Genomic DNA, 14176 nt, shown 5'->3' on the forward strand with positions numbered 1-14176 from the left:
ATAAACTTGATATAAATACATAGTATGAAAAATAGATAAAAGTGTAAAAACTGATCAAAAATGGCTTTTATAATATCTAATAAACACACAAACCAAATTCTAAAACACAACTAAAAACATTGGTGAAGAAATAAACAAAACAAAAAAAGTTAAGATCACAACACTCAAAACAAATTTAATTGATAATTCCGACTCTGAAAACATGTGAGATAGAGGGAAATTCGATTAAAAATAGATAAATTCGATAAACCAGACAAAAATCGATTTGACTGAATCACATTTTCGCGACTCAGTCAAATCAATCAAGTTCTACTAGACCTTAAACGAATTGAGCGGCTCAATTCGAATTGATTAAGTCAAAACGTTTTTTTGTCTATTTTAATGATTTTGACTCAATCAATTCGGTTTTCCCTCAATCTATTTTGTGATCATAAAATCAAAAATTATATATCAAGTTTGATCATAATTATGAGTAGTTTTTTCTGTTTTCTGTTACAGAGTGGTTTGTTTTTAACTGTTTTTTGAAATGTTAACTTATTAATTGTCATTTTAATGATTATTAGTTCTTTTTTGTTGCAAAATGATAAGAAGTCCTAAAAGAGCAAAGAACATTTTTTTGCAAATAAGATTGATATGAATTGATATTTGCTTTTGCATTTGCATTGATTTATTTGTTTGCTCAAAAACAATCTATTCTATATTTATTTATTCATTCATTTTTTTGTTAAATTGTTTCAATTTTTAAAAGTTTTCATTTAAACCATGAAACTTAATGATCGATGTTTTTTGCGACTTTCATTTGAAGCAATTCAAACAGACATTGCTTTAAAGCTATTTTTTTATTTTTATTAAAAAACTTTTGTAATTGAAGTCAAAATTTTAAATTTTTCAAAAAATATTTTTATCTTTTTTCACACTTAAGATCTTTATGTTTAACAAGAAAAAGCATCAAAAATATACTTGTAAGAGTTAGAAATTAGAGTTTTGCTTGTTTTAATCGAAAAAACTGATTCAAAATTCAAATGTGAAAATCCAAAAAAATTCAGAAAAAAAGAAATTTCGACTTTTTCGATGAAATATATATTATTATTAAATGAAATTAAAATTTTTATATATAAAATGATTTCAAAAATGAAAAAAACAAGTTAACAAAAGCTGTAATTTTGATTGATCATGCACCCAGAATTGAATCAATCGGTCTTGACTCAATCAAAACGGTTTTGAGACTAACTTTTAGGTTTTATGAACCACTTATTGGTCTTAGACGGAGCTAACGGGTATTGATTAGGTAATTTCGTTTAAAATCTACTAGAACTAAAACGAAATTATTAAGTAATGCGGTATTCGATTTGACTAATACCAATAAGTTACATAAAAAATCAAAAAGTGAGACTCAAAACCGTTTTGATTGAGTCAAAACCGATTGAATCAATTCTGGGTGTGAGATCAATCAAAATCACAGTTTTTGATTATTTGTTTTTTTCATTTTTAAAAATTATTATATTTATAAATATTTCATTTTCATTCAATTGTTGAACACATTTCTTGAAAAAGTCAATATTTCTTAATTTCAACTTTTTTGGATTTTTATATCAAAATATTGTATCAATTTTTGAGATTTAAACAAATAAAACTCTTATTATTCACTTTTATATGTAAATTTAGGATGCTTTAAACATATTAAACATAACGATCTTAAGTGTGAAAAAAGATAAAAATATTTCTTGATAAATTAAAATTTTGACTTCAATTAGAAAAATTTATCAATTAAAATAAAAAAATAGCTTAAAAGAAATGTCTGTTTGAATTGCTTCAAATGAAAGACGCAAAAAACATCGATCATTAAGTTTCATGGTTTAAATGAAAACTTTTAAAAATTGAAACAATTTAACTGAAAAATGAATGGAAAAAAAATACAGCATTGAATTTTTTTTATCAAGCCGATAGCATAATGTGAATTCAGAAGTTAACATCTTATAATATCATTCGTATTTGCAGAAAAATGAACTTTGTTCGTGACGGACTTATTTTCATTATGCAACAAAAAAGAACCAATAAACAAATAAAAGACAATAAATAAGTGAACGTTTCAAAAAACAGTTTAAAACAAACCACTCTGTAACAGAAAACAGAAAAAACTACTCATAATTATGATCAAACTTGATATATAATTTTTGATTTTTTGATCACAAAAAAGATTGAGGGAAAACCGAATTGATTGAGTCAAAACCATTAAAATTGACTGAAAACGTTTTGACTTAATCAATTCGAATTGACCCGCTCAATTCGTCTAAGGTCCACTAGACCTTTGACGATTTAATATAATCAATTTTCATAAGTCGATTCTTTTTCACAAAAGTTTTTCATAATACGAATTAGATTTAGAAAATACAGTATTGAATTTCTCACAACCATTGAAATAAATGTTGGGAAAATGATCCTTCAAAAAAAACCTCAATTAATGGGATATATTGTTAATAACGCTTTTGAAAAGTGAACATCATGTCCCAAATCAACATTGAAAGCATTCTTGAAAGTGTCGAAAAACGTAATGTTTTACCGAAAGCTCTGCAAATCAAAACAGAAAAAGTTCAACGTTCTATCATTGAAATAGCTTGTGAAAAACTTGAAGATCCATCTCGCTCATTTTTTCGATTGTCAGGGTTTTCAAGAAATGAATTCGATCTATTGTTATTACTACTGCAAAAAGAATCTCCTTACCACCGTGGAAGAGACAGAGCAATTAACACTTTGGAGGAGCATTTGTTTTTGCTTCTGAATTTTTTGCATCATGGTTCACCAACACTAACCTTTTCGCTTGCTTCCCCTTTCTACGATTCTCAGAGTGCGACAAACAGATTGTTACATTCAATAACATCTTCTCTCAAACACCAATTGGCAGATTTATTTCTAACATTTCGCAAAGACAGGTTGGATGAAATGAAGGATGTTGGAATTGTACTAGATTGCACAGTGATTCCTATTTGCAGACCAGGATGAAAACTGAAGGAAGGAAAGAAGTTCTATAGTGGAAAGCATCATTACTATTGCGTTAAAGTGGAAGTTGGAGTAAATCCAAGGAAGGGCACTGTGAGCACTATAACCGAGGTTTACACAGGTTCAACACACGATTACAGCGTGTATAAAGAGCACTGTCCAAAGTTCTAGGACAAAATGGAAGGATCGAAAATACTCGCAGATTCAGCTTATGTGGGTGCAAGACCAGAGCTGGGGGCCATCATTAGCAAACCAGTTGGGACAAAGGAAATTTCATCAAAAAGGGTTATTGTTGAACGTTTTTTCGGAAGACTTAAGACATTATTCTCTGTCTTTCGTCATCCTTGGCCTTTCGATGTTGAAAAAATCGGAGAGTACTTTTTCGTTGCTTGTTGTCTCACTAATTATCACATTCTTCAAAACCCTCTCACTAAAAAAGACGAAGAAGCAAATCAACGATTTTTGGACAGTTTGGTTTACGATTATTTACAGAAAAAAGAAGCAAAACGGATTGCAAATGAAAGATACAACACGAAAATCAAAAATAAATTGAATCCTGGAAATATGCCAGCACCCAGAATTTCTTCTCTAGGAGCCCAAAGAGAAGGTTTACTAATTGAAATATTAACCATAACTTTGTTTTTTATGCAAATAAAACATTTTTTGAACATTCACATTAACCATATTTTTTTTTGTTAATTGATAGGGCAAACACAGAATTTAGTCGCCATTGATCATGCCATAAGCAGAGGAGAAGAAGAAAGAGAACAACTTGAGAGCCAAAGAGAAGAAGAAAGGGTTTGTCGATTGGAAAGAGAAAGAGAAAGAGAAATTCCAGATGCACAATCAAGTGATCACTCATTTGATTGGTTTCTCCCTGGGCAATGGAAATCAACAAACATTTTCTTGCCGTCTTCTTCTGCTCCTTTTCCAGTTTTTCCTGCTTCCTCTTCATCTTTATCATCAGCTTCTGCATCTTCATCTTCATCTTCATCTTCATCTTCATCTTCATCTTCATCTTCATCTTCATCTTCATCTTCATCTTCATCTTCATCTTCAGCTACTCAAAATACGCAAATTCTGAGTCCGCTACAATTATTATTAAACCAGCGAAATGATTAATTGATATATAAATACAATATATTAAAAATTTTTCACTTCAATATCAATAATAATAAAAACACTTGGTTTTGTTCAAATTGTTTTATTTTTTAAAATGAACACTTAATTTAAACAAAGAACAAAAAAAATTATTATGAAAAATTTCTTTCAACAGCTTTGTTGATTAGAAACTTTATCTCATAAAAATAATTACTCCAATTTGAAATGATAAAAGTTATAAATATAAAAAAAGGAATTGTCATAAAAATATATTTCATTCACATTATTTTTTTAAATCGATCATGTTTGTTTAGACGAGAAACTTCTAAAACTGTACTTGTAGTAATCATCTGAACTTTAACGAATTTCAATAATCAGTTCAAAATGAAATGAAACATACTTAATAACACTTATTCAAACTTATTGTTCGATTCATGTGAAAGTTACTATTAATAACAGCAAGAACAAAACTCTAAAAAAACGATCAAATCATTTCCATAATATGCTTATTTGAGATCAAAAAAAAGATAGATCAAATACCGAATTGAGTTCGTCAACACTAAATAGAAAAACAGAAAACAAATTGATTGAATCAAAACGAAATTACCCGATAAATTCGTCAAAGGTCTACTAGACCTTAAACGAATTGAGCGGGTCAATTCGAATTGATTAAGTCAAAACGTTTTATGTCTTTTTTAATGGTTTTGACTCAACCAATTCGGTTTTCCCTCAATCTTATTTGTGATCAAAAAATCAAAAAATATGTATCTATTTTGATCGAAATTCTTAGAAGTTTTTTATGTTTTCTGAAACAGAGCAGTTTGTCTATAGTAATTTTTTGATATGCTTTTTATTTCATTGTTGTTTTTGTGTATGAATGATATTTATTGATGATCACGAACAAAATGTCGATAAATTTGGTGATTGATATTTTGGTTTTTTCCATTGAAATTACACATTTTTTACTTATTCGCATTCATTGTAATAGCCGCTGATTTTGAAATAGTTGAGAAACCCAATGATTTAAGTTAATTTCTGTTTTTGATGGATGTTTTCCTCAGAAAAATAAAGTTTGTTCATTTTTTTATGAACAATGTGTGAAATTTAACGATTTTATTCATTTTTATGTAATTATTTGAATAGATGTGTTTTCAATGAATAATTTTGTTGTTTAAGTCATTTGAATCTGTGTTTTTCTTTTCTTTTTAATTCAATTTTTTATAACCTTGGTCTATTTTGATCATTATATTTGAACACTTCAAATCAATAAATAATAATCAAAAGAATGATATACACTTTTTATTTTTTGTATTCATTCTATTTTGACAGATAGAAAATGGCATAGGTTCAAACGCGTTCCTTTTGCAATTTGCGTTTTTAAACCATCAAATTATAACGAATTAATAGATAATAATTATTTAAAAACTTTTTATGGACCGATTTTTCGAAAAAAATTTTTCTTGTTGAAAAAAATGACTTTTGAAAAATGACCCATAAAAACAAGAATTTCAATAAAATTTATTCAAATTTAAAAGAAAACGTGATTTTTACACATCCAATGTGCTTTTTTAATAATATAAATTTATTTTATTAATTAATTTTCATCAAAAAATATAAATCATAAATAAAAAATTTAATTAAATATCTTTGATCTAACCCACAATAAAAATTTTAATATCTGGAAAATTTGAATATGCTGTTTTAGTTAAAATAGAACCTAAAAGTATGTAATTCGTTCACTTTTATATGTTAATATAAGTATATTATTATATGCTAACTTGTATAATATTGAAAACAGATTTTATTCACAGTTTCATTAAGGTGTGCTTTTTGACTTTAATTTTCATTAGCGTGCAGATGTTAATTTCAAAATTGGTTGCAATGGAACGCAAAAGGTATTATATGATTCATAATATCAAATAAATATTCATTTTGTTTTTTTCTTTCAAATATTTTCTTTTCCTTTGATATGTTAATGTATTTTTTTATTAGACTCGATCAAAACATGCATTTATGAATTAATCTTGCAAAAATTAACAATAATCACACAAAATAATTCAATGTTGAATTATAAAAACAATGAACTTTATAAAAGTTTGTCATTTTTATGTTTCTATTAAAAAAATGAAAAATGAGATTGATTTTGTTTTTCAAGTGGATAGGATGTTGTAATATGTGGAAGTGAAGAAGAACCATGCCAAATGATGTGCAAATGGATGGAAAATATGAAAATGGGAAATGAAAAGAAAATAATTCAGATTGAAAAGCAAAATCAATCTCATTTTTCATTTTTTTAATAGAAACATAAAAATGACAAACTTTTATAAAGTTCATTGTTTTTATAATTCAACATTGAATTATTTTGTGTGATTATTGTTAATTTTTGCAAGATTAATTCATAAATGCATGTTTTGATCGAGTCTAATAAAAAAATACATTAACATATCAAAGGAAAAGAAAATATTTGAAAGAAAAAAACAAAATGAATATTTATTTGATATTATGAATCATATAATACCTTTTGCGTTCCATTGCAACCAATTTTGAAATTAACATCTGCACGCTAATGAAAATTAAAGTCAAAAAGCACACCTTAATGAAACTGTGAATAAAATCTGTTTTCAATATTATACAAGTTAGCATATAATAATATACTTATATTAACATATAAAAGTGAACGAATTACATACTTTTAGGTTCTATTTTAACTAAAACAGCATATTCAAATTTTCCAGATATTAAAATTTTTATTGTGGGTTAGATCAAAGATATTTAATTAAATTTTTTATTTATGATTTATATTTTTTGATGAAAATTAATTAATAAAATAAATTTATATTATTAAAAAAGCACATTGGATGTGTAAAAATCACGTTTTCTTTTAAATTTGAATAAATTTTATTGAAATTCTTGTTTTTATGGGTCATTTTTCAAAAGTCATTTTTTTCAACAAGAAAAATTTTTTTCGAAAAATCGGTCCATAAAAAGTTTTTAAATAATTATTATCTATTAATTCGTTATAATTTGATGGTTTAAAAACGCAAATTGCAAAAGGAACGCGTTTGAACCTATGCCCACAACCTTCTTCTTCCTTTTCATCATCTTCTTCTTCAACTGCGTCTTCTTTCTCTTCTGTTTCTTCAAAACAAAATACGCTTTCATCTGATTTCCAATCATTGTTGAATAAAAAGTGATTATCGTTATATTATTCTTTGTATAATTTCTTCTTCCATCTCATATTTTTGGAAATTGCTCATTATAAGTTTTTTCAATTCTGAATTAATTTATTTTGAATAAAGAAACGATAATTGTGTTCACAAATAAAATAACGATACATATGTGTATTTTCTATTCAAAATATACAAATAAAAGCGAAATGAAAAAAAAAAAAAAAAAAACTTAAAAGTTTTCAAAACTGATTATTAACGTTAACTGCTTTTCTGACATTCAGATATAAATTTAATTTCTTCAATTAATCAACTCTCGCTCGTGTCAAATATGTTTGATTTGAATTGTTAATCATGATTCGAATCGGAAGAAGAGATATTGAAAATAAACAACAAAAATATTAATCAAAACAACAGTTCACAAATTCGTTTCATTTTTGAGGTGAACCAACAAGGAAGAGAGTGGAAATTTTCTGATTCAATATCTTGATCGAAATTGGTTTATAATTGTTTTCGAAAAAGATTAAGATATGATCTATTCTTTTCAGATGTTATAATGTCAAAAAAAAAAAATGCATTCAATTCACAAATGTTCAACTTCAATGGCGGGTGAGTAAATCAGATCAGATCAATTATTATTTTGTCGGCAAGATAAAATCTTGTCGACAAATGATTTGAGCTAAAATACAAATAATAAATGAAAAGCGCTCTTTTTCTAATTATTTTAAAATTATTGTTATTTGGCGAAACTTTGTCTGTCATGTTCAGTTTAAAAATGCTTAAAATAAAAAATAATGGGTGTGATCATTGAATAAATTTGTTCTTTCGCATATTTCTGCGTATTGCAAACTAATATTGATGAACTAGGCTGTGTGCAAATTTCTTGTTTATGTATGCTCATTTCTTCTGTTTTGTAGTTTAATTAATGTTGCACAGGTCGAAATTATCAAAACATGTTTGAATCTTAAGTAAGGACAAATTTTTGGAAAATAAGTTGATACGGGACAAAATATGTCTAAATTTTTTTGAAAAGTTCCTTTCGTTAAATTTTCAAATAGAATAATAATTTCATATTTTGATCAAATATCTGTTTCCACTTGCCAAATTTTGCTATTATGAAGATAAAATCTTTATAATGTTTATTTTTTCATTTCAGTGATATTTGATGAGTGGGAACATAAATTTGATCAAAATATGAAATTTTTGTTATATTAGAAAATTAAACAAAAGGAACTTTTCAAAAAAATTTTGACATATATAACTACAAGCATTTTCATCGAAAAATTATGCACTGTTCATTGACTTTTTGTGATCAAAATATTTGAAAAAACAGGATTATTTTTTGAAATACATGTGAGGTCGCAAAACATAATGTTATAATATCAATGATGTTTGCCTACAGTAATGAAAATCAAATTTATTTTGAAATCTGGTTAAGTTTAAAAATGTTATTAGAAAAACATTTTTTTTCATGCTTTGTGCATAAAAAGCTTGAAAGTCCGTATTTTCCCCCATATATGTTTTTATAATGGATTGAAATGTTCTCATCAAAATTAGTGAATCGATTAAATACTGGTTTGATTTTGTTTCTTGAATATATAATTGATGATACTAATATTTTAAATTATTATTAATAAACAGGAAGTTGAATTGCCAGAGTGTATGTGCCTTATAGAATTCACGAAGCGTTGCGAATGAAATCGCGAGATATTTTAATTGGAGCTGTTAAAAATTATAATATGAACAAAGTGATTGTAAAAAAAAAGAGAGTATTATTAAAGAAGCCAAGAAGAAGGGAGAAAAGATTGAAAAATTGGAAAAAGGTTTTTCCAAATTAAATCTTTTGTTTTTCAATGAGTTTTCGTTGAAGCAGATATCAATATGAATGAATTGTCTCATTAAAGTTGAGTTGAATTAAGAGGAAAACAAAGAAGCACAAAAAGAAGCGGAAATAGCCATGTTGGCTCTGATAACTTTAGGATTAAATGTATGAAAACTATTTTCTTTTTTATATTATTGATGTTTCCACCCCTCTATTTTCAAAAGAAATTGGTAAAGAACTTAACTTCGATGAAATCAAGATCATGGAATGTTTTAAAGATCATCATAATCTCGCATAACTTGCATATCAGTCTGCTTGTGAGTTTTTGATTCGCAGATAGGACACTGACAAAGGTTTGGATGGAGAGATCGTGAATAAACTGCATTTTGGAAGAGAGTCAATAAGAAAACTGGTAGATCAGTCTAAGCGTGCAAACTGGATGAAATGAAAAGAATATTATTGAGAGAAATAGGTAAGAATCAGCAGAAGTGGAAGGAAAGAAGAAAGAATCAGCAGAAGTGGAAGGAAAGAAGAAAGATGTTGTTGTAAATTATTTGAAATGGGTTATTCTTTTTGAAAAGTCGCAAATGTTTAATTTTCAAATAAACCAAAAATTACATATTTTGCTCATGTTTCTGTTTCAGCTCACAAGTGTCCTCAATAATGTTTGAAATAGATTATCAAGAAATGGATTCCATTTAAGTGAAATTGGATATTTGTTAACAAAATATTTAACAAAATATGAAAATTTTGAAGTATTAGAAAATTAAACATTTGCGACTTTTCAAAAAGAATAACCCATTTCAAATAATTTACAACAACATCTTTCTTCTTTCCTTCCACTTCTGCTGATTCTTTCTTCTTTCCTTCCACTTCTGCTGATTCTTACCTATTTCTCTCAATAATATTCTTTTCATTTCATCCAGTTTGCACGCTTAGACTGATCTACCAGTTTTCTTATTGACTCTCTTCCAAAATGCAGTTTATTCACGATCTCTCCATCCAAACCTTTGTCAGTGTCCTATCTGCGAATCAAAAACTCACAAGCAGACTGATATGCAAGTTATGCGAGATTATGATGATCTTTAAAACATTCCATGATCTTGATTTCATCGAAGTTAAGTTCTTTACCAATTTCTTTTGAAAATAGAGGGGTGGAAACATCAATAATATAAAAAAGAAAATAGTTTTCATACATTTAATCCTAAAGTTATCAGAGCCAACATGGCTATTTCCGCTTCTTTTTGTGCTTCTTTGTTTTCCTCTTAATTCAACTCAACTTTAATGAGACAATTCATTCATATTGATATCTGCTTCAACGAAAACTCATTGAAAAACAAAAGATTTAATTTGGAAAAACCTTTTTCCAATTTTTCAATCTTTTCTCCCTTCTTCTTGGCTTCTTTAATAATACTCTCTTTTTTTTTACAATCACTTTGTTCATATTATAATTTTTAACAGCTCCAATTAAAATATCTCGCGATTTCATTCGCAACGCTTCGTGAATTCTATAAGGCACATACACTCTGGCAATTCAACTTCCTGTTTATTAATAATAATTTAAAATATTAGTATCATCAATTATATATTCAAGAAACAAAATCAAACCAGTATTTAATCGATTCACTAATTTTGATGAGAACATTTCAATCCATTATAAAAACATATATGGGGGAAAATACGGACTTTCAAGCTTTTTATGCACAAAGCATGAAAAAAATGTTTTTCTAATAACATTTTTAAACTTAACCAGATTTCAAAATAAATTTGATTTTCATTACTGTAAGCAAACATCATTGATATTATAACATTATGTTTTGCGACCTCACATGTATTTCAAAAAATAATCCTGTTTTTTCAAATATTTTGATCACAAAAAGTCAATGAACAGTGCATAATTTTTCGATGAAAATGCTTGTAGTTATATATGTCAAAATTTTTTTGAAAAGTTCCTTTTGTTTAATTTTCTAATATAACAAAAATTTCATATTTTGATCAAATTTATGTTCCCACTCATCAAATATCACTGAAATGAAAAAATAAACATTATAAAGATTTTATCTTCATAATAGCAAAATTTGGCAAGTGGAAACAGATATTTGATCAAAATATGAAATTATTATTCTATTTGAAAATTTAACGAAAGGAACTTTTCAAAAAAATTTAGACATATTTTGTCCCGTATCAACTTATTTTCCAAAAATTTGTCCTTACTTAAGATTCAAACATGTTTTGATAATTTCGACCTGTGCAACATTAATTAAACTACAAAACAGAAGAAATGAGCATACATAAACAAGAAATTTGCACACAGCCTAGTTCATCAATATTAGTTTGCAATACGCAGAAATATGCGAAAGAACAAATTTATTCAATGATCACACCCATTATTTTTTATTTTAAGCATTTTTAAACTGAACATGACAGACAAAGTTTCGCCAAATAACAATAATTTTAAAATAATTAGAAAAAGAGCGCTTTTCATTTATTATTTGTATTTTAGCTCAAATCATTTGTCGACAAGATTATATCTTGCCAAAGAAAATAAATAAATAAAATTAACAATTGAAAAACTAACAAATTTTGCAATTTCTGATGTGACGTGATATATTCCAATAGATGCATCAAACTCCAATCTGGAATTTTTCGTTACTCATCTGATTTGGAAAGCATTGTTGGCATTTCATTATTTCAAATGAATATTCTTGCGTTTTGTGCTTGTTCCATTTTTTTTATGAATGTCTGGAATTTATTCATCCTTCTTCAACAATTGATACAATAGGTTCGCAAACAAAGTACAGGAATAATCCCTTTTTATGTGTATGGCTTTGTTGCCTTGCTTCGCTGCATGCATCCAACATCTAGACTTGAGTTTTTTTGCAACAATAAAAACAAATACATCTTAGATACGTTATTTCAACACATCATAAGCGTGCTAACTACCCTGAGAGGGTCAATTTGACGAACAATAGTCGGGGAGTTAACCCGCTCAGAATAATAAAAATTTTGTTAATTGAGATCAAAATAATAATATTGTTCTTAATGTTTCAAAACCTAAAAAATCCAACTTTTTGTATTTGCAATGAATCATATCAAACAAAAATTCAAATTCAGATAAAAAAATGTGGAAAAAATACTATCGACAGAGAAAATGTTCATGGAAAACAGTTATTTCAATAAATCATTTAAATCATCTGAACTAAAAAAAATATTTCCACTTCTCGTATTTTCCGCATCTCTAACACGTGAGAAAGAAGTTGTAGACCATTCAGGCGGCTTGTCGGGTATAATTTTCAAAACAACTTCACGATTGAATGGCTGCCATCCTGTAATCTTCCAGCTGGCTTTTATTGTCGATGGGAAAGATGCCATGGCAATTGCTTACTTCAGCAACGAAGCAAATTCCTTTCTTCGATCAGCAGCATTAATTACAGCTCCGCATTTCCATCCAGTTCGAAAGCATTTCTTCATATTTGCAAACACGTACTGATCGTTAGGTTGAAGTATATGTGTGGTGTGAGAAGGCAGTTGGATCATATCTATAAAATTATCTTTGCAAATTCTTAACATTTCAGGGGGAAAATGTCCTGTGCCACTGTCCATGATAAGCACAGCGTGATTATGTGGTTTTCCGATGGCTAGACGTTTTTTCAAAATACTAGGAAGAATAGCCTTTGAAAAAACGTCGAAGAATGCTGTGGAAGAAAGATGACCATTTTCGCTAGGTATGAATACCTCCATTTCTGTCTTTGCTTCTTTGAATTCTTCTGGAATTTTAGAATATGGAACGATGATAGGTGTGAGATATCTGACTCCATCCGAGTTTGTCAGAAAGACGATGCTTGTTTATCTTGGCAATGAAGGTTCAGGCTGAATAGGCGATGAAGATGTGTGAATAGGAATGACCACAAAAGGATTAATCTCAGAAAACACCGTTGAATTCTCATCCAAATTAAAAATCAGTTGTGGGATGATACAAACCGTTTTGAAGAATTTTTCAATCATGACAAAAAATGGTTTCACAGTCTGTTTGGATGTTTGCAGCGCCCTGTGAACCGGAAGTTGCTTTGGAGGCTTCTGAATTAGATCTGGATATCTTGCAAAAAGCCGTTTTGGCCAATGCTTATCAACGCATTTCACTTCATTTTCTTCAGATCTTTTTTCAGCTCTAATTTCATTCGCCTGTGAATGTCAAAAAAAACAATTAAAAAACTCAACAAAAAAAAAACGAATAATTTTAGCAATTTCTGGTGTGGTGTGATAAATTCCTTTCGACGCATCAAATTCTAATCTGGTTATTATACGTAACTCATCAGATTTTGTGAATATTGTTGGTTTTCCAGGCTTTCCAATGTATCGACCTGCGTTTTGAGCTTTTTCAGCTCTTTTCAATGAATGTCTTGTAATTTTTCCTCCTTCTTCAACAGCTGATTTCGAAAGTCCACAGACTAAGTGCAAGTATAATCCCTTTTCATGTGGATCTGTCAACGACCTCGCTTCGCTGGATGCAGCCAATCTCAAGACTTGTGTTTTTTGCAACGACATAAACGAAGTGATCTTTATCCCATTTTTTCAACGTTTCATGAGCGGGTTAACTCCCCTGAGCGGGTTAACTCCCCGACTAAAATCGCCTCGGTAGCATAGTGGCAGTGCGTATGCCTTGTAAGCATAAGGTCGAGGGTTCAATTCCCTCTCGGGGCTTTATTTTTATTAATTTCAAATTACATGTATTCTTTCTTGATAAGTAAATACGAAAAGAAGAAATTGTTTAGAATTATTTGTAGATTATTTAATTTGACTAAATGTTTTTGATAAAGATCTTTCCTAACTGAATATTTGTTCGAATTATTGGTATTTGCTAAAGCTAATGCCATATGATTTCAAACTTAACAAGGTCTTTTATCTCTTTGAAATATTTTTTAAATATATACAGAAATAAAAATTGCAAAACAAATGGCTTAACGAAAGCAATTATGAAATACCAATAAACACAAAAGGATTTTCAATAGAAACAAAACAAAATTAAAAAATACTCTGAAATTTGAAAAAAAAAATAAGTGAATTACAATAATTTACACTTCGAAAAAAA

General features: G+C 28.0%; 1 protein-coding gene across 1 annotated transcript; it reads left to right on the forward strand.

Moving 5' to 3' along the window:
• Nucleotides 1-3174: 3174 nt before the first annotated feature.
• Nucleotides 3175-4119, forward strand: MONOS_15967 (uncharacterized protein; the record flags this gene model as incomplete). The annotated part of the gene is made up of 2 exons (XM_067868871.1): nucleotides 3175-3604; nucleotides 3704-4119. The coding sequence occupies 2 exons, from the start codon at nucleotides 3175-3177 to the stop codon at nucleotides 4117-4119; spliced, it is 846 nt and encodes a 281-aa protein (XP_067729290.1).
• Between the last annotated feature and the right edge of the window lie 10057 nt (nucleotides 4120-14176).

The sequence above is a fragment of the Monocercomonoides exilis genome, assembly GCF_001643675.1.
Source record: "Monocercomonoides exilis strain PA203 chromosome Unknown scaffold17-1647472, whole genome shotgun sequence".
NCBI classification, from domain to species: domain Eukaryota; phylum Preaxostyla; order Oxymonadida; family Polymastigidae; genus Monocercomonoides; species Monocercomonoides exilis.